The sequence below is a fragment of the Phragmites australis genome, chromosome 5 (genome assembly GCF_958298935.1).
Source record: "Phragmites australis chromosome 5, lpPhrAust1.1, whole genome shotgun sequence".
NCBI lineage: Eukaryota > Viridiplantae > Streptophyta > Magnoliopsida > Poales > Poaceae > Phragmites > Phragmites australis.
The window spans coordinates 2,606,740-2,622,128 of record NC_084925.1 but is presented as its reverse complement, the minus strand read 5'-3'; the positions used below and the strand labels follow the sequence as shown (position 1 = coordinate 2,622,128).

The 15,389-nt window shown below is 44.9% G+C and overlaps 1 protein-coding gene across 1 annotated transcript; it reads left to right on the top strand.

Annotated features, from left to right (window-relative positions):
* Nucleotides 1–1,633: 1,633 nt before the first annotated feature.
* On the top strand, nucleotides 1,634–4,559 carry LOC133918386 (receptor-like protein 2). The gene has a single exon (XM_062362248.1). The coding sequence runs from the start codon at nucleotides 1,720–1,722 to the stop codon at nucleotides 3,856–3,858; it is 2,139 nt and encodes a 712-aa protein (XP_062218232.1). The 5' UTR covers nucleotides 1,634–1,719; the 3' UTR covers nucleotides 3,859–4,559.
* The last annotated feature ends 10,830 nt before the right edge of the window (nucleotides 4,560–15,389 follow it).

Here is a 15,389-nt window from a genome sequence, read left to right as displayed (position 1 = left end):
AAGGCAGCTGTTGTTTATTAGGATGGATCATCGAAGAAATAAACTCCTCCGTTTGACGGCGGCATTGCTCTTTGGTCGTGGTTGGGGAAAACCTCTGCTGATCAGGGGGCATATATTCCTCTCTCGCCTCTCCACTCAACCATCGCCGCCCCATATCACATATCATGCTTAGTCAAGGATTAGCAACTAACAGGCATTTGACAACGCGCCTCAGGAACTTGACATGCACTGGTATGTAGTGATAACGTCAATAAAGCCAGCATCGGCAGTAGGGGAATAAAAATTGCAAACCTAAGCATCCTCCGGGTGAAAGAGCTCATCAGGTCAAGAAGATCTCATCTCTCCGTCAAAATCATTGTCCGGGTTGTTCCCTCTATCAAGATTATGGGCAATGCTACACAAATATCTACAAAAATCTTACTTGATGATTCAGCTACACAGATCAATGTCTCATCCGGAGGAAAGTTACGATTGCCAGGAAGGCATTGTACATCCACGTGGGACTCATTCATTGGTCAGTTGCCATTAGCACGTAGAATTTTTGTACGTATGTGTAGCATTTTCCCAAAGTTATTAACTTTATTATCCTTCAGCCAACCAGCTCTGTTCATACATAGCACGATTATTGCTCAAAATTTTATGCTTTTCAGAACATTATTTTCTCGCAATCGGTACCTGCTAATATGGACTTTCTTGTCGATATATAGGCAGTGGCAACGTTTCAAACAAAAAATGTGACATGCTTATAATTTTCTCAACTTTTTTTTGAAGAAAAAAATACTCATTGATCAGTACTGAACAATAACAATATACAGATCCATCCATGTCGGTCAACAAGTCTCAACATCGTTAGATTGACCATGATAAAATAATAGCACAGACAGAATCTATCAAGGACTACATAAATGTGCAAGTGAATTGCCAGCCCTCGCACCTTAACAACTTTGTTGACTTCAAGTGCAAACATCTCTGAATATCCATGTTAGTATATCATTGTCAGTTGTTACAGGAAAAGAATGCAAGCTTTATCTGAAGTGCTCATGTAGTCTGTTGACACAGGAAACAAATGGACCACAAACTGCGCTGAGTCAAGGATAACTGCAAAGTGCTGATGTAGTCAAGTGGCATCATCCGGACTCTCCAGAGCCAGTGAAAGAGCAGCAAGTAAACGCATCAAGTCAAAAAGGTATCATCTCCAATTCTTCATCAAAATCATGGTTCGGATCAAGAAGACTGAGTGTCGCCATCAAAATTGTTGACCTTATTATCCTTCAACCTACCGGCCATGTATATACATAGCACAGTTTTTGCTCAAAATTATATGTCTTCCATAACAATTTTCTGCAAAAAATTACCCTTTTTTTCTTTGCGTAAACCAAAAAAGTACCCGGTAGTGTGAACATTCTTGCCAAATGCATAGATAGTGGCAAAGTTTCAAATACAAATTGGATATACGCATATAATTCTTTTTTGTGCAAGTAATGGTAATCCAGTGCAAAATACTCTTTTGTGAATATTGAATAATAATAATCAATAGGTCAGCCATGTTGGTCAAGTCTTTTCTCTTTTGATAGTAAGGTCAGTCAACAAGTCAAAAAGGCCACAGCAAGGACTACTTTGATTGCTTCAAATGCAAACATCTCTGAATACAAAAATTGGAGAAGTATTGCTCCAAATTATCCTTCTAAGAGAAATACAGATAGTGTCATGAGATAAACGATGAAGCAAATATCCCAGTCTTCATGCAGCTACAAAACCAGCAGGTTAGCCATGCTACCATCAGGTTGTGCCCTCGTGATGCTACTCTCTTTGGCCTCTCTTGCCATCTCATGCACCGAGCAGGAGAAGAGATCCTTGCTCCAGTTTGCCGCTGAGCTCTCCCACGACAGTGGCCTCACCGGTTTGTGGGTGAATGACACAGATTGTTGCAAATGGGAAGGGGTCACTTGCAGTTCAAAACGGACTGTGACCGATGTCTTCCTGGCTTCTAGGAGCCTTCAGGGGCACATCTCAACGTCCCTTGGCAACCTCACCGGCCTGCTGCGCCTGAACCTATCCCACAACATGCTGTCCGGAGGCCTACCGATGGAGCTGGTGTCCTCCAACAGCATTGTTGTCCTCGACGTCAGCTTCAACCAGCTCAACGGTGATCTGCAAGAGCTACAATCTTCAGCACCTGTCCGGCCTCTGCAGGTACTGAACATCTCAAGCAACTTGTTTACAGGGCGCTTTCCATCGACCACATGGGAGGTGATGAAGAGCCTGGTTGCGCTCAATGCCAGCAATAACAGCTTTACCGGCCAGATACCAACCATGTTCTGTGTCAGCGCGCCGTCGTTTGCTGTGCTTCAACTCAGTTACAACCAATTCTATGGAAGCATCCCTCCAGGACTTGGTAATTGCTCCATGCTGACATCTCTCGACGCTGGGCACAACTACATCAGTGGGACTCTTCCTGATGAACTCTTCAATCTTACCTTGTTGGAGCACCTCTCTTTTCCTAGTAATCAGTTAGAAGGATCTCTCAGCAGCATCAACAAACTTACAAATCTGGCCACCCTTGATCTTGGAGGGAATAGTCTCAGTGGAAATATCCCAGACTCCATAGGTGAGCTCAAGAGATTAGAAGAACTTCATTTGGACCATAACAGCATGTCTGGGGAGCTTCCATCAACTATGAGCAACTGCACAAATCTCATAATCATCGACCTCAAGAGCAACAGTTTCAGCGGAGAACTCACAAATGTCAATTTCTCCAACTTGCCCAATCTAAAAATCTTCGATCTTTTGCAGAACAAATTCAATGGCATAATTCCAGAAAGCATCTATTCATGCAGCAATCTAACAGCACTGCGGCTATCTTCGAATAAGTTCCATGGCCTGTTGTCAGAAAGAATTTGCAGTCTGAAGTCCCTCTCATTCCTATCACTTGTTAACAACTCCCTTACAAATATCACAAATGCACTTCAGATTTTTAGGAGTTGCAGGTACCTGACCACCTTGCTAATTGGGAAGAACTTCATGCACGAGGCCATGCCAGAAGATGATAGAATTGATGGTTTTGAGAATCTTCGGGTTCTTTCCATAAGTAGATGTTCATTGTATGGAAATATACCTCCTTGGTTATCGAAGCTCGGAAATTTGGAGGTGCTATTTTTATACAACAATCAACTAACTGGACCAATACCTGACTGGATAAGCAACCTAAACTTCCTCTTCTATATAGACATATCCAATAACAGCCTTACAGGGGAAATTCCAACAGCCTTAATGGAGATGCCAATGCTAAAAACAGAAAAGGTTGCACCAAAGGTCTTTGTGCTGCCTGTTTATAGGACTCAATCACTTCAATACCGCATGACCAGTGCTTTCCCTAAATTGCTGAATCTAGGCAACAATAACTTCACTGGCGTGATCCCCAAAAAGATTGGCCAGTTGAATGCACTCCTTTCACTCAATTTGAGCTTCAACAGTTTATCTGGCGAGCTCCCACAGTCAATCTGTAATCTCACAAACCTCGTGTTGCTGGACTTGTCTGGCAACCATCTAACAGGTGCAATACCGACCGCTCTAGACAATCTTCACTTCCTTTCTCAATTCAACATCTCTAATAACGACCTCGAAGGGCCTCTCCTAATCACCGGCCAGCTTAGCACGTTCCCAAGTTCCAGCTTTGATGGGAACCCAAAGTTGTGTGGTCCTATGCTTGCTCACCACTGTGGTTCAGCAGAAACAGTTTTCTCCACAAAAGTGACAAAACAAACTGATGAAAAGGTCATCTCTGCAATTGCCTTTGGTGCATTCTTTGTTGTAGGAGTGCTGTATGATCAGATGGTGTTATCAAAGTATTTTGGCTAGTCCTACTTCACTACTTCAGTTTACATATGGGTTTATTAAGATTTTTGGCTATTCAGATTCAGAAACATCTCCAGTCCACCATATTTAGCTCACATTCAGGTTTAGAAAAAATGTAACTGGAAGTGATTCAAGGATGAACACTGATGAGTGATCCCTTTGATGGAGATGAAAAAGTACGCAGCAATGTGAGATCTAAATGTGTCAATACTTCAATCTTGTCGGGATCCTGTGTAATTTTAATCTCCCTATTTAATTTACTTGATGAAAAATTAATGCATTTAAACCATGCTAAATTTAAACAAAATGAAATGTAGCATTAGCCATAATCTGTAGTGTACAGGACAGCAAGTGAAAATCCTTGACAAGCGAAATCATCTTTTCTGCACACAAATCGGCAGGAAATAGGATGATATAGGATTACAAGGAGAGAAAACAATCGAACAGATCTTACAAGAGAGCGTCCCACCGAGGTGCTCAGCAACAAGACCCTCGCTGGTTACGCGCGCGTCCCCGGTTTTCCCCTGCACCTTTCCGAAGGATGTACCTCGGGAGCGCGTGTCGTCGGGCCTACTGCCCCGGACTCTGGCAGCCGTCTGCCGGCGCGAGCGGCGCACTCTGAGGGCCCAGCCGCGGCCGCCGCCGTTGCGCCTGTCGCCGCGAATCGCTCGCTGCTTGCGCGGTTCGTCTGCTTGGAGGTGAGTTGGGCCGCGAATGGACAGAAAGTAGGATTTGGGCCGCATAATCCGCATTATGTTTCTGTAAATTTTCCAAATAGATGCACATTTTTGCAAATTTCGGAAATAAAAAATATATAAATAAAAGAGTGTAGGTTATTTTCCTAAAAAAATTGTAGATTACTCCATCCGTTCTTTTTTGTTTGCAGTTATTGATTTTTTGCTGTCTTTCGAGATGCACTTTGACTACTATTTGATGTAACTTTATATTAATGTGTACTAATAAATTTCCATTTTTTGATAAAATTCAAGAGATTAATATAATAGTATGATTTTCATATACCAATTTTTTTAGAAATTTGAACATATTGGTGGTTAAACTTAAGAAAGTTCGACGGCAAGGATCTTAAGAATACAAAAAAAGAAGAAGAATGGATAGAATATTAAACCACGGGGAATTTAGAGTGTTTAACCACACGCATCGAGAAGTACAAATGTTTTGGAAATATGTACAATAGAAACTAGTCGTTAATGCTACATTTTAGAGACAACATAGTATCCGAGCCACCCTTTTCTTTGACTACAGGGAGTGAATAGTTTATGGAAACATCAGGCGACGGTATGAATTTCATGAGAGCACGATGAACACGGGTCGGCAATTACTACTTAAAAAAACATTATCACTGACTGTTCAAATACCGTATTACTCTGGCAATGAATAAGGGTATGATTATCACCATCAGTTACAGAACCGATAGTGAGCGTACATATCATTGCTGGTTCTTAAGTTTATTTTGTCAATTTGTATACTTATTCTAATCAGTTTTAGCTACGAACCGGTAGTGATATTCGATCTAGAAAATAAATAAAAATTTAAGCATTTATACATTAATTTAATCAAGATTAATATTACTAATCACTATAATATTAGAGTTTATATCACACTAATCTATTATTGTACAACAAAAGCAAAAGTCATACAGGACCGCACACCAAAAAAAAAAACCTAAACCCCCACGCGCAAAATACCCTAAACGCGTGCAACTACCGGCCGTCGGCCATGATGACAAAGAAGTAGTCATCATCCTTGTCATCGTTGTTGTCTCCGTTGTCCTTGTCCTTATCCTCGTCATCGGTGTCGTCATCATCGCTTCTCCTCCTCCTTGGCCTCCTTCTCCTCTTCCTCCTCTGAGCTTGACCGGAGCTTTTTCGCCTTTGGCTCGTTGACGAAGAAGTCACACACCTCGTCCTCGAAGGGGGACCTCACTGAGTCACCGGAATCTGAGGTTGTCGACACCTCGTTTGACGACCGCTATGGTGGGGCCTCCTCCTCCTCCCTGGATGATGGCGCGGGTGTAGGAGGCATGGCTGGAGCAAGTGGTGGTGGAGTTAATGGCGATAATGGTGGAGTGAGAGAGGGTGAGAGAAAGAAAGCGATCGAGTGTCACTTAGACTTCAACATGTGTTTGGAGAGCTGTAGTCAGCTCTGAGCAATTGCTCAAATATGACAACCATCATCCTCAAGAGCAACAACTTCCAAGGAGAGCTCACAAATGTCAACTTCTCCACCCTATCTAATCTAAAAAGTTTGGATTTTAGGTCAAACAAGTTCACCGACATAGTTCCAGAGAACCTCTACTCTTGCAGCAACCTTATTGTGTTGAGGCTATCTTTCAACAACCTCCATGGTCAATTTTCATCGAGAATAAGCAATCTCAAGTCCCTCCGATTCCTAGCACTTTCTCATAACAATTTTACAAATATCACAAGTGCTCTTCAGATCCTCAAGAGCTCAAGGATACTCTGTCTTGTTAAATGGGGGCAACTTGTCTAGCAACTCACTCTCCAGTGGACTCCCACCAAAACTGATCTTGTCCAACAACATTGTTGTCCTTGATGTCAGCTTCAACAAGCTCAATGGTAACCTCCTTGAGCTTCCATCTACCCTTGGCCGGGCCATCCAGGAAATCAACATCTCAAGCAACTTGTTCATAGGATACTTTCCATCCAACACATTGGGGAGCATGAAGAATCTGGCATCTCTCAATATGAGCAATAATAGTTTCACTGGGAAAGTTATGAGCACGATATGTGTTGACAAGCCATTCTTTGTGGTTCTTGACCTTAGTTACAATCAATTCCATGGTAGCATACCCCCAGAGCTTGGTAATTTCTCTATGTTGAGAGTGCTTAAGGCTGGACAGAACCAACTCAGTGGAGCCCTCCCAGCTGAGCTCTTCAACGCTACCTCACTAGAGCACCTCTCTTTCCCTAACAACTGTTTGCAAAGGAATACTTGTTCCTGAGCATGTAGTCAAACTCATCAATTTAGTTACCCTTGATCTTGGGGGGAATGGGCTACATGGCAAGATCTCAAATTCTATCGGGCAGCTCAAGAGACTGGAGGAGCTTCACTTAGACTACAACAACATGTCTGGAGAGTTGCTGTGAGCTCTAAGCAATTGCTCAAATCTGACAACCACCATCCTCAAGAGCAAGGAGAGCTCACAAATGTCAACTTCTCCACCCTTTCTAATCTAATTTTTTTGGATTTTAGGTCAAACAAGTTCACCGGCACAGTTCCAGAGAACATCTACTCTTGCAGTAACCTTATTGCGTTGCAGGTATCTTTCAACAACCTCCATGGTCAATTTTCATCGAGAATAAGCAATCTCAAGTCCCTCAAATTCCTAGCGCTTTCTCATAACAATTTTACAAATATCACAAATGCTCTTCAGATCCTCAGGAGCTCAAGGATACTCTTTGTCTTGTTAATGGGGGCAACTTCAAGCATGAGACCCTTCCAGGCTATGATATATTTTATGGCTTTGAGAATCTTATGGATCTTGCCATAAATGACTACTCACTGTATGCGAGATTACCTAATTGGCTATCAAAGCTCAAAAAATTGGAAGTTTTACTTTTAGATAACAATCAACTCAGTGGACTGATACCACCCTAGATTAATACTCTGGACTTCCTTTTTTATCCACATATATCCAATAACAGCCTTACTGGGGAAATACCAGCATAATTAATGGAGATGCCAATGCTTAAGTCCGCCCACTTAGACCCAATAATCCTTAAGTTTCCTGTTTATGTGCCTCCAGTACTTCAATATCGTACGACCAGTGGTTACCCTAAAATGTTGAATCTAGGCAACAATAATTTCACAGGTATAATATCCCCAGCGATTGGTCAGTTACAAGCACTCATTTCACTAAAATTGAGCTTCAATAAGTTCTATGGGCAAATCCCACAATCAATCAGCAATCTCACTAATCTGCAGGTGTAATCCCTTCTGCACTAGAGAGGCTTCACTTCCTTTCCGAATTCAATATTTCTCACAATGATCTAGAAGGACATATTCCAACCAGAGGTCAGTTCAACACATTTCCAGATTCTAGCTTTGTTGGAAACCCAGAGCTGTGCAACCCTACACTAATGCATCATTGTGGTTCGGAAGATGTAGCTCCAATCTCCACTATCTCCACAAAACAATCAATTGACAAGGTCACCTTTGCGATTGCCTTTGGTATGTTCTTTGGAGTAGGAGTGCTATATGACCATATGGTTTTATCTAGATACATCTATTTTGGCCAAGTCTACTTCAACTAAAATAGGCTATGATAATATAATGTGTCCTGGATTTTGGATATGCAATGAACAGAACTGGACCTAGCAATAAATAGCCACAGCTTCGTGATTCCTATCATCGCCTCCAAGAAACAAGCATGTCATGACCCCCAGTGGTTCTCACTTCAGCAAGACCAACCTGATTTATCAACTTCATAATTTGTTAATCACGTTCGGTCTTACCATCTGCTTGAAAAAGGGACAAATAAAAGGAAGAGAAGCAATGGATCAGTCGCTGGAGTCATGGAACAATTTATAGTGAAATAATAAACTGATATGCTTAGTGACCGACCAGTGTCAGTGTTATGTGTAAAAACTATGGTTTTGTTTTGCACAACTGAAATTTATTGGCTTTTACTGAAAGCTGCTTATGGCTCATGCCAAAAGCTATTAGATTTTATGAGAAATTTTTAGGTTCTCAGCATACTAGCTTTTTAGAAAAGCCTCTCTCAGACAGCTTATCAGCTTTTAGTTCATTTCATCAGAAGCCAACTTTTTAGCTTTTCAAAAGCCAGCAATAAGCCAACCTATTTGTTTCATCTTATAGCTTCTGAAAAGCAGAAACTAGCAATAAGCTGTGCCAAACAGAGCCTACATGTATTTTATAGAGAATGTGTAACTAATTGTATTTACAACATTTACTTGGTATCATATTTGAAATGATGTGGTGATTGTGCCAACAAAATGAGGAAACAAACCTACTTATAGCTAGTGAGACCACTGTGATGAACCGTCTTATTCCAAACTACAGAAGCAAACTAGATGGAACCTAGTAAGCTAGCTACTCTTGCCAGAATATTCACAAGGGATCTCCATTTTTGCAACAAGCCAACAAACAGAAAGAGAAGGCCAAAAGCAATCTCAATTAATTTATCTAACGGAGACAACAGATACCCAGAGGCGGAGCCTAGTGGGCTAGAGGAGGTGCAGATGCACCCAGACCCAAAAATAATTTAGTGTTAACTATTCTCTATTTATCACATATGCACCCCCTCGGCCCAAAACCATGCACCCACAAAGCCCGCAAGCCAAGTCTTAGTAAGCCCAAACCAGTTAGCATAGAACCCAGCCTAATAGGGCTACGTGCAAGCGACAAAGCAGCCCATGGCCTAGACGTGCATGATTCGTGAGGCAACAAGGTCTGACCCGTGACTCCACATGTGCCATATCAGAATTGAGCATCTACCGATCCCCACGACTCACCTCCTCTATCACTCTCCACCTCGCCACTCCCACTCGATGCTCGGCCCCTCCTGCTCGCTGCCCGTGCCGACACCCTCATCACCCATCACCAGGGTTCGGACGACTGGCCACAACCAGGGTCGACGCCCTTGCTAGTTGGCACAGCTCGACCACCCCTGGGCCACCACCGCTTCAGTCTTCATCGGTCCATCCATGGATTGCAAAGCAAAAATCTCAACTTCTCAACCATTGGTTGCTTAAAAAATTATAATTATCTCTATTTCTTTCAAGAAAAGCTCTTAATTTTGCAAGATATAGTGTTTCAATCCGGTAGCCAGCCGCCAGTCCCAATCTCTAAACTGCCGGAGCAGCTGAGCCTAGCATCGCTGCAGCCAGCAGGGAACATGAAGCATGTTATCCATGGCAAGTCTCCTAATTCATTCAATTTCTTTGTTCTACATCTCACTTAATTGAATTAAGTAAAGAAAACAACGTTGTGCTCCAGTGTTCCAATTTGCTGAATTATTGCATGGTTCGGTTAGATTTAAGGTTTCAAATTTGTTGATATCAAGTTTTGTTTGTTAAATTACCTCTTTTATGTTTACTATTGATAAAAATGCATGTTTTATGAGATGTGGTGTGTGTCATACTGGCGTCTATATCATTATTTTGCATGTATTGAGGTGTACAAGGAGCTGAAAAAAAATTCATATATGAGCTCGTTGCTGGACCGTAACAACCTTAAATATGCAATGAGTCAATAAATATATAGTTTCATGTCTAGGTAACTTCATATCACCCCTATTTCATTTTTGCACCTTTTTTTCTATTTATGCATATAAGTATATATAATCACCCTATCTATGTATTATTTTTAGAAAATACCACATTAGTATATAAGTATTGGTGTATCCATATCATGTAGCGGGGCAACATGGTGCCAAAGTGGTGCACCCCCTAGTTTCAGCTCTAGCTTCACCCTTGCAGATACTACAACTGCATGTGACCTAACAAACCCTAAAACTAGATAAAACCACAGGCCTAACTTCTAAAACCAGGGCACGAAGTGAGCAGCAGCTCCTACATGATCCTTGCAAGAGATTGGCTACACTATTTACCTCTAGAGCGCAGCGCACTAGATGTGCCACTAGGCTGACCCCCTGTCCTCTGACCATTGCCCGCCGGCACGCCGAGGCGCTAAGCCGCTAAGGTTCCACATGATTGTACAATAGGAGACGAGCTGAGCCTTAGACTAGACATGGGCTGATCTGGATGGGCTGGGGCGTGAAGAGTCAGGACAAAATGGATCCCTAGAGATGGATGACAGGGTTGAGAGGCGAGGAATGTAGCCAAGGTCATGGGTGCTATGGGTTGTGTTGAGAACAGTGTGAGTTGAGCGATGAGTGATATATATTTTTATTTACTAAGTGTTCGTGCATTACAACAAAAACACAAATATCAGACGCGGTAACTATCAAATATTTAACTATAGGGTATATAGATAGGGTACACCGTACACATGCTTAGTAACTCCAGATATTATGGACCTAAATTTGCGGGACCTGATACACTCAGAGATCTTGAAGACATATACTAGAAAGGTCTCGATCAGGTTATCCAACTTGAGTACGACTAGTATCTAGGTCGGATTCGGTTGCCTTGCCTTAGCCGATAAGATGAAGGACTCTCTATCGACTACGGCCAAGACTAAGGTGGTGCCTCAACCCTCATATAAGGCAAGGTTCCTAACCCCCGGAGGACAACTTCTGAACCACAGAACGATCTACGCGTACACAACTTGACACAAGCAACATCAAGACCCTAGCCATTGGAGATACTCGACGACTTCAACCCTATATTAGCCTAGATCCAATCCTCTCAATTGTTGTAGGTCTAGTCATGCTGCTTGTACTCCAAACAATCAATATATAGCTACATCCACACAGGATGTAGGATATTACTCTAATCAGGGGCTTGAACCTGTATACATCGTGTGTATTGTTTCTTGCTCGGTCTCTGATCTCGAAGGTACCCCTGTTTAATTATGGATATATTTTCAAGCACCAATCTTTTACAGTTAGTGAGCTAGCTAGGGGCCTTCATCTGTTTTTCAGGATCGATCATGTCTCAAGTGCGCATACACATCGGATTCTACGACGCCGGCTTCTATGACCACTTCGAGTCGGTGGAAGTCATCTTCGCATCGCTTCCCACCAGATTCGAGATCACCTTTGAAACTATGGTGTATCGCTAGGACGATCAAGATGAACTGATCCATATCGGTATCGTCAAGTCTAGCCCATTGGACGCATGCCGCGAAGTGGGACACCTTGACTGGGACCTGAGGAGCCTAACGCTCTTCAGTTCATAGACACTGACATCAACGGTGATGGTCACGAGAGTAGTGACGATAACTCCATCGACGGCCAAAGCAGCCAAATAGATCGATTCATGTTTATAGCCGGAGGAGTCGATGGCTTACCCGCTGAGTAGAACGCGGGAGATCTGAGCACTGTGGTAAACAATGGGGCAGAAATCTCTGAGGATCCAACAGCAGCGGCTGTTGCCCAAGGTACCGGTATCGCTAGAGAATTACCTCTAGGGATGTCTATAGCCAGAGCCTTGCAAGTCACTGACACCACCCATCATCAACAGACTAAAGAGAGTCAGGTGAACCCTGATATTCGACATCGACTTGTTACGAAGACACCTCTTGGTCAGATGATGCTTCCACCAACAACAGCTCCAAGATCGAGGAATGAACTCCCTTGGAAAAGCAATCACGGGGTGATGTCAGCTCGACCACAGCTGAGCCTTGGCAGTGGTGTCTTCACCACTCCGAAGGCCAACGTCTAGGGTGCCCATCTCATTCTAAGATCCCTCCCCAAGTTGGATCCGGTGAATCTCTTAACCTCGATGGTCAACCAATTGAAGACTCTGCTCGATACAGCTTAGATCCATGCTACTTGAGTAAATAGCCCTAGTGACCCTAGGCACTCCACCTAGCAAGGTGTTGGTTCGAGGAGCCACGAACATAGACACTCCCAAGCGAAGGGATCGCAAATGAGCTCGGATGGTCGAGCTCGAGCATAGCCCTACAGGTCGAACTGTAGCTGCTCCATTCATAGGTGCATGAATCAGGAAGACCTGAGGAACCGCATCCCTCATGACAGGCGCAACTTATGAGAAGTGTTCGATAACCATCATCATCGTAAAAACCGCAAATCTCTAGGATGAAATGGTCGATGTGACTCCCCTATCTGAAGAAATATGCATCACAGTCCTCCTCCATCACCTCCTGAATACTTCGATGGAAGTTGCAAAGCCTTCGCACCCAAGCTCGAGTCAATATGATGGCCCGACATGTTTAAAGCAGAGCTGATCCATAAGTATGATGGGAAGCTCAACCCCAACGAGTAGTTACAGATCTACACCTAAGTTATTCAAGCAGTTGGCAGTGATAGCAAGGTAATGGTCAATTACCTGCTAAGCGTCCTCGACAAACCAGCGAGATCCTAGTTGTTGAACTAACCATAAAATTCGATCCTATCATGGGCCGAGTTGAAGTCTCAGTTCATCATCAATTTTCAAGGCACGTTCGAGCGCCTAGGGACAGAAGATGATCTCCATTAATTGAACAAAGGCAAGGACGAATCTCTTTGAAACTTCATTCAGAGATTCATCGACAAGCGTAATACGATCTCAAATATCTCTGATGGGTTGATCATCATCGCCTTCAAGAGAGGTGTCAAGGACAGGGATCTGGTTCGGAAGCTGGCTACCCATAAAATCCATACGGTCAAAGAACTCTTCGAGTTAGCCAACAAGTTTGTGAAATGCGTTGAAGCCCAAGCACATGCCAAAGACCTTCAATCTGGCAAAGACAAACAAGAGGCTTCAAAGAACATGGGGAAGAAGAGCAAATCCAGTGACAAGCATAAGAATCCAGACACGATCGTAGCTGCGATCAAGAGGAGGAAGTCATGCAATACCGGAGACAACATGGGCCAGAGCCATGGTGGCAAGAAGTTGTGTCTCGTTCACCGATCCAACTAGCACAACTTCAACGTGTGTCAAGTTATCAACAAGAAGCTTGAAGAGAAGCTCAAGGCTGCTATTGCTGATAACCATAGCAAATAGTCCAAGCCAAGCATTGTCGATGATGAGCCCAAATTCTACGGGGCCGATCAGAACTTAGCACACATCTTCGGAGGATCCGCCAAGTATAAGTCTAAGAGGTAGTACAAGACGGTCGAAAGGGAGGTCAACCTGGCTCTAACTAGGTCTCTCCGATACCTCAAGTGGTCAGAGGTTTCGGTTACCACCCAGCCACGGTTCCACACCTGTCGGAGGGTTAACTCCTGTCGCAGGGATCCTGAGGGACCCCTTTTTAGAGATTCGGCCGGGGGGATGACTCTGAATATGTTTGCTGGAGAAATAAATGGATATGAATGCGATGGCTGGCGGGGTGGAATGATCTAGTGCGGAATGAAGTAAATGCATTGGGGTTTAGACAGGTTCGGGCTGCACGGAGGCGTAACACCCTACTCCTGTATGGATGTTGTAAATGCCCTGAGAATGTCCCTCAAGGATGTTGCTAGTTACAAGAATGTTTGTCTATCCTAGAGCCTGGGGCCCCTTGTTATTCGGTCTGTGTGTATCTGTTGGCTTTGGGTGCCCCTGGCCTTCTCGATCTTCTCTACTTCCTTAACTGCTTCAACCGTGCAGAGCTTGCCGAGAGATATTCACTTCTCCAGAGATTGTCTTGCTTTCAACTTTTTTCCACCTGTCTTTGTCTGTGCTGCCGGCTGCTTTAAATACCCGCCGGCAGTAGCGTGCCCCGAATGGGAGGGCACGAGTTCCAAGGCACCATAAATGGAAAGGGCGTCATCATAGCCTCTGTGCAAAGTGACCGGGGGTTGAAAACACGGCCCGCGCCCGGTCATCTGTCGCCATAATGGTACTGGCAACGGGCGCCATGGAGAGGGCCCACCGGGGAGCCGCAGAGCGGCCCGGCGTGCCCGCCCTGTCTTGTTCTCCTACCACAGCAGCGCGGCAGACGGAACACCTCGGCCCTTGCGACGTTATCCCGAGGCGTGTCGGATGGCACGGGATGGGACCCGTGCATTTAATGTCCGCACGCCCTTCTGCCAGAATATGGCAGGAACTGACGCCGAGCGTGGTGGGAACAGTTGGAGGTGACAGGCCACGCGCGCTCTTAAATGCGGCCTCGGGCCTTTCGCTGGCTGACACCTCATCGCTAGACCCCTGTAGGGGCCACTGTCAGGGGGCTTCCTGGGTCGTCGGGGAACCGAGTGCTCGGGGGTCACTATTCACCTCCCCGAGCACTCTCTCCCGAGAATGCCCTTCCTCGGTCCTCGAGAAACCGAGTGCTCGGGGGCCACTGTTCACGGCCCGAGCACTTTCTCCCGGTCTTGGCTGTACGGATCCTCGGGGAACCGAGTGCTCGGGGGCCACTATTCACGACCCGAGCACTCTCTCCCGGTCTTGGCTGTACGGATCCTCAGGGAACCGAGTGCTCGGGGGCCGCTGCACGCAGCCCCGAGCACTCTCTCCCGAAACTTCCTTCAGTGGGCCCTCGGGGTACTCGGGTGCCCGGGGGGCTACTGCTCGTAGCCCCGGGCACACCCCTCCCGTTACTTGGTTCTCCTGGTCGTCGGGGGACTTGGGTGCTCGGGGGTCATCGTTTACCTCCCCGAGCACTTTCTTCCCGTCACTTAGTCTTCACAGATCATCGGAGAACCTGGGTACTCGGGGACCACTGACTGTGGCCCCGAGCGCCCTCTCCCGAGACTTAGTCTTTTTTACCTCGCGGAGGTGACCCCGCGGGATGGCGCCACATGGCGGATTGCTGGCCTGGCCTCGGGATTCGGGGACCCCTGGTTCCTGATTCACCGACAACACCCAAGTCAGTACCCGTTCATGGTCCAACCTACTATCCTCAACATCAAGATTTTTTGAACCTTGGTCAATGGAGGTAGCATGCTCAACCTCATCTTCGCTAAGACGTTAGACAGG